The sequence below is a fragment of the Lepeophtheirus salmonis genome, chromosome 14 (genome assembly GCF_016086655.4).
Source record: "Lepeophtheirus salmonis chromosome 14, UVic_Lsal_1.4, whole genome shotgun sequence".
Taxonomy (NCBI): Eukaryota; Metazoa; Arthropoda; class Copepoda; order Siphonostomatoida; family Caligidae; genus Lepeophtheirus; species Lepeophtheirus salmonis.
The window spans coordinates 26,908,621-26,913,950 of record NC_052144.2 but is presented as its reverse complement, the minus strand read 5'-3'; the positions used below and the strand labels follow the sequence as shown (position 1 = coordinate 26,913,950).

The window sequence follows — 5,330 nt, the reverse complement described above, 5'->3', positions numbered from 1 at the left end:
AGAGATAATTGCCTAATCAGTCTTTTTTTCATCAGTCCAATCTTTTTTAACTTTCAACGGTCCTAAGGACCGATACGTCGGTCTTTCAGTCCTACGGTCCTAGTTATCTTTTGATTTTCTTCACTCCTAGCTAGGATTGAAGAATGTGAGAGCTAAAAAAATAATGAATGATAGCTAGAACATATAATAAAGCTTTTTAATAGTACACATCTTATTTTTAATTTAAGGCATTTTGTCTCTATGGAAAAGGTTATGAATTGTAATGAAACTTCAGCGGCTCAAATGACGTAGTTAGTAATAGCCACGTTATTTCTATAAAAGACCAATAACGACCGGCCCTAAGACTAATCGACATACTTAAGGACCAGTCCCAAAGACTGATATGACTTGTTCTAAAACTGGACTGGACCGAATATATCGGGACTGACAGTTAAAGTTATTATTTCATACAGAACAAGTCCCTCCTGAGTTTGACTAAAAATTATGCTTGTTCATTTTACTCGTGAGGACTTCATTCGCCTATAATTATCACGTTGACTCAACTCAACACCCTCAATGGTCTCATCAACAATATGCAATTTCCTTTCTCAAGGTGCATTTATGAATAATCAAATATTCATATATTATATGGACATTTGCTTATCAGAGAAACGTACCACTATCATGGTTCGTGCCAAGACCCCACATGGTCTCATGAACAAAGTAGAAGTTGAGCAGAACAGTACTTGTCTCGCTGAATGACTCATCACACGTATTATAACCATAAACGCAGATGGGAATCAAATGTAGAAGGATTGTATTTAAAAAAATCATTTATTAACTTTTTTAATGACATGAATATATAATTATATATTTATATTAGAACTTGTAAAGCTCCATTGAAATTATACATTAAAATAAAACACAGTCTATCACAAAATCAAAAATAATGTATATATAATAAAGGAATAATGCAAAGAAAAAAAACCAATTATCAAATAATATTAACTTCTTTTTGAAACTATAAGGTATCAATTGATCACCACTGTGATCGAAACAAAACAAGAGAAACAAAAAAAAACGGAGGGAAAAACTACGTTCAAACAAACTTATTGTTAGGATTTTGGTTTTCTTCGACCAAGAGTAATGACGAGTGTACCAATTTTGATTTCTTTGAACAAGGAAATAACTTCTTGATGAGTCTTTCCACTAACAGAATTACTATTGATTGAATAAATTTCGTCTCCTGGAAATTAAAGGAAATTGCAAAGAAATTAGTATATCTATAGACAAATATTAAACCATGATTCATATTCTCTCACAGAGAGATAATTTACCTTCTTGAAGAACTCCTTGAGCCTGCCCAGTAGGAAAAATTGTTTTCACATAGATTCCCATTGATCCTTTAGGTGAATCTTTTCCACCTACAATGGAAAATCCAAGACTTTTGTTTCCCGGTCCCTTCTCGAAAGTAACAGTCTGAATAGTGAATTGTTTGGTCTGTCTAGGCATTGTACAAAACTGAGACAATTCCTTTAAATAATTTATTGGAAAAAATAGATGTTAAAAAACGTTTGATCATGAGTAAAGCTGACAGGATCTTACCTTAGGCTCTTGAGATTCTGATAGGTTATTAGGAGATAAAACACGCTCATTACGATGCATAGAGTCGAATCGAGACGAGGGGGGTTCACCATTGAAATCCCCCTGATGGTTAGCTATTTCGTACATTATTTTTTTATTCATTCTTCTTTTGCGAGGAAGTGAACTACAGTTGAGGTGGTGATTCTCTTTGGGAGGTACACCAGGACGAGGGGGTAGTGGCGGAGGAGCAGATAGATCTTCTTTTGTTTTGACTAGGTTTACGACAGTGGCCTGACAAATCTGAGAGGAGTTTCTAGGATTCGATAGACCTATTTGAGATTCTGATGAAGAGGATCCATTTAATAATGGAGTCACTAGACTTTGTTGGAGAGGGCCTCCAAAAGGTTTTTCATAAATGGGCAATGGTCTACGACCCACTCGAAATTTCCCATAAAGCTCCTCACTACCATCTTCACATGAACTAATTGATTTATCAGGAGAGTCCTTGTCCGGACAGTATCCATCGTAGCCAGAGTCCTGATCCTGATGTGACGATGAAGAGGATAAAGATGCAGGAGAGGCCAAAACTTTCAATGGAGATGACGTAGCAACAGGTGGTGGTGTGGGAGAAGAGGGATTCCGATTATAAGTCTTTTGAGGGTCATCAATAACCCAGGAAGGCACAGTTTTCTTATTCTTTTTGGATCTCCCAACAACTCGAGAGGTTGTACAGTAAGGATTAGTACTGCTAATCACAGCAGAGCGGACACAGGAGGAATTTTGAGTAATATGAGAGGCTCGGACAAAGAGATCATCGCCATCTTCGGCCTCATCTTCCTCAGACTCATCATCTTCATCCTTTTCATCACGGTATTTAAGACTCGACGTCCGGACGACTGTAGTATATCTTAAAAGTAACATAAAAGATTATAATATATATAGGTATGTCTCTCAATAATAAGTTTTTCAAATATTCCAATGGCATTTGAACATCCCTTATGAAACATAAAATGATGCATTTACAAAAATGATATGACATTTTTATTTCATTAAATATATTATATTCAAATGAAATGCTATGTAAGGTTATGTAATGAATTCGTGAGATATAATGATAATAATACTTGTCTCTGATGAGATATAAGAGTTAAAATAAAAATATATGATATGTACCATGTACAAGAAAGAGATAAAAAAAGCTTCGAAACATATTTTTTGCCTCCAATTTCCAGCATAGAAACATGAGCATCATAAGACAACGCAGATGTTTTTAACTTAAACAAATATGAAGAAGTGTGATACATGACACTTTGTAGAAATATATATATATATAAATAAAAACAGATGAATATTTATACATATATAATTCTTGAAACTATATCTCTACAATACTAATTGAAGCAGCAAAATTCATTTCATAACCCTCTTGGTTAGTAGAACTTTTCGCCTTTTTATTTACCTTTTAACTCCGTTCAGAGTGACATTATTGCTTTCAGCATTATGAAAGCCCCACCAGGGATCGCTGCCCTTCCGCCGAATCGTGGAAATATCGTCATTCCACTGACTCAATTTACTACGAATTTTAGTGGATAAATTGGAGGAAGGAGAATTTCCGTCGTCTTCATCTTCAGCAGATTGATTATGATCCAGGACTTCATTTTTGCTACCTGAAGGAGAAGGAGTTCGTGCACCAATGGCATCCACGGATGAGAAACTGGCGCATCTTTTTTTGAGTTTTCGCCATTTGCGTGCAAGAGTATTGTTACCCTTAGTTATGAGGGGTGTTGGGGCCATGCTCCTAGTGGATGTATTTAACAAAAAGAGTTCCAAAGTAGGGCTCTGAAAGAGGACAAAATTTTAAGGGTATTAGGAAAATCCGATGGGCCCAAGTAGGTGATACTCTGATAAATTATTGTATTTAAATAAGACTCAAATAGAGGAGAGTCAAAAGAAGGAATCTCAAGTTCTCTTTTCAAACATTAAACATAAAAGTACTTTTTATATGAGCCCTTTTTTCAAAGTGATCTCAAATATCAATAATTGAATAATTTTGACGCAGAATGTCAGTCACTTACCTAATTCATTCCCGACAAGTCATGCATAAAAATAATAGAATAAAACACAATCAACACTTTAGTAGATACATTTACACTCGGTTAGTTCACGGAGACTTAAATAACTTTTTTGATCGATATAAAAACCACTCACGAACATACACCCCTCTCTGCACAGAGTTTACAACTAACTAACTAGCGATAGGCGAAGGAAAAAAAAGGATTTAATCATTTTCAAAGTGTACCTTCGTCTCTCTCTCTCTCTGCACGCACACACGTTCAAAGAGTGCACTCACACCCGCGCTTTTTTTGGGGGAGGGGGAAGGAACAACACAACAGCGTTTGTTCCTCCTCCGAGTAATGAAAAAAAAGAAAAAGGTAGACTAAATTGTAGTAAAATACTCTTAAAGCAATATGTCAAACAAATTATAGTTAATTATGATGAAGAAGGGTTTTGAGAGCAATGTTAAAGGTTTGCAAACATATACCACGGTAGAAATTCAAATTTATTCCTTAAATAGTTAGTATTTTACATTCAAAATACCAATACTTTAAGAGGTTAAGCGTAAAACTATCTGTATTTATGACTACGTCGCATATGAGTTTTTCACAATACAATTTTTTTCCCTTTTCGTTCCCCTCTTTTTATTCTTCTCACACGACTACTACTCTTGAGCGTCTCTCTTGCTAACATGGCAACTAACAACCCTGTTTATATTTATTAAACTTGATAAAGGGGTAAGAAAGAACCACCCTGCAGCTCAAGTGCACATAAAAATTGTTATTTATAAATTACATGTAGTTATTGATGTTTTTATAGCGAATGAGAAAATAATGGGGAGGGGGGGATTCAAAGAGACAATATGTAATTACACATCCTCTGGGACTAAACGAAAAAACAAAAACATTATGCCAATCAAATGAATACATATATAATATAATTAGGAAATACCACCTAAGACGAAGCTCTCAAAATGTCTCACATTGATTGGAGCAAAAAAAAAAAAAAAAATACATGTGAAATAAATCAATTTTGATATTAAATAAGTTAATTTTAAATATTTAATATAACTCAATTTTAAATATTTAATATAACTCAATTTATTGTCATCAACTTTTACTACAATTGTTTGATATTAATTATTTATTTGATATGTTTGGTCTGAGATACAATAAAAGTCCTATAGGTCTTTGGGACCGTTCCTTAAAACGTCCTTTATTAAATCCCTTGTTAGGTCATCCTAGGGGTTTACAGATAACCAGGTTTCAAACCTTTTCCAATAGATGAATTGATGAAAATATATTTATTTATGTAAGAACATCTTCACTTCGGTAATTCTTTTTGTTTCTTACTTTCCAAAAACAAAAGCCGAAATCGTGAAGAAAAATAAAAAAATAAAAGACGTTTGTCGGTGTCTTTTACAAGTCCAAGTGATGATGGATAATCTAACTTATAATAATGGACTCCATGGAACCATATTGATATTTTACGCTACGTCTACAGCTCCAACGAATTTTCCTCAACTTCTATATACAATTATTATAAATATTTTATTATGATATGTTGAGCAAAAAGTAATTTCTTATTTTAAGTTATATTTCAATACTTTATAAGATGTATTACAATCATCCGATTGAAATCAAGTATGCCCTGTTCTGTTTGATAACTTGATGCCTACGACAATCCAACTTCATAATGCCCTTCTTGTAGAA

The 5,330-nt window shown here is 33.9% G+C and overlaps 1 protein-coding gene across 1 annotated transcript; it reads right to left on the bottom strand.

Moving 5' to 3' along the window:
* Positions 1 to 794: 794 nt before the first annotated feature.
* Positions 795 to 3,905, bottom strand: LOC121129125 (uncharacterized). Its single transcript, XM_040724802.2, has 5 exons — positions 3,639 to 3,905; positions 3,023 to 3,402; positions 1,585 to 2,470; positions 1,317 to 1,512; positions 795 to 1,225 (listed from the first exon to the last, which is right to left on the bottom strand). The coding sequence occupies exons 2-5, from the start codon at positions 3,355 to 3,357 to the stop codon at positions 1,095 to 1,097; spliced, it is 1,548 nt and encodes a 515-aa protein (XP_040580736.1). The 5' UTR covers positions 3,358 to 3,402; positions 3,639 to 3,905; the 3' UTR covers positions 795 to 1,094.
* Between the last annotated feature and the right edge of the window lie 1,425 nt (positions 3,906 to 5,330).

Excerpts from the sequence above, each read along its gene's own strand:
- LOC121129125 (XM_040724802.2), bottom strand. The coding sequence starts at position 3,357 with ATGGCCCCAACACCCCTCATAACTAAGGGTAACAATACTCTTGCACGC. Across the intron at positions 2,471-3,022 it reads ACTCTGAACGGAGTTAAAAG|ATATACTACAGTCGTCCGGA; the intron begins GTAAATAAAAAG and ends GTTACTTTTAAG. Across the intron at positions 1,513-1,584 it reads CAGAATCTCAAGAGCCTAAG|GAATTGTCTCAGTTTTGTAC; the intron begins GTAAGATCCTGT and ends AATTATTTAAAG.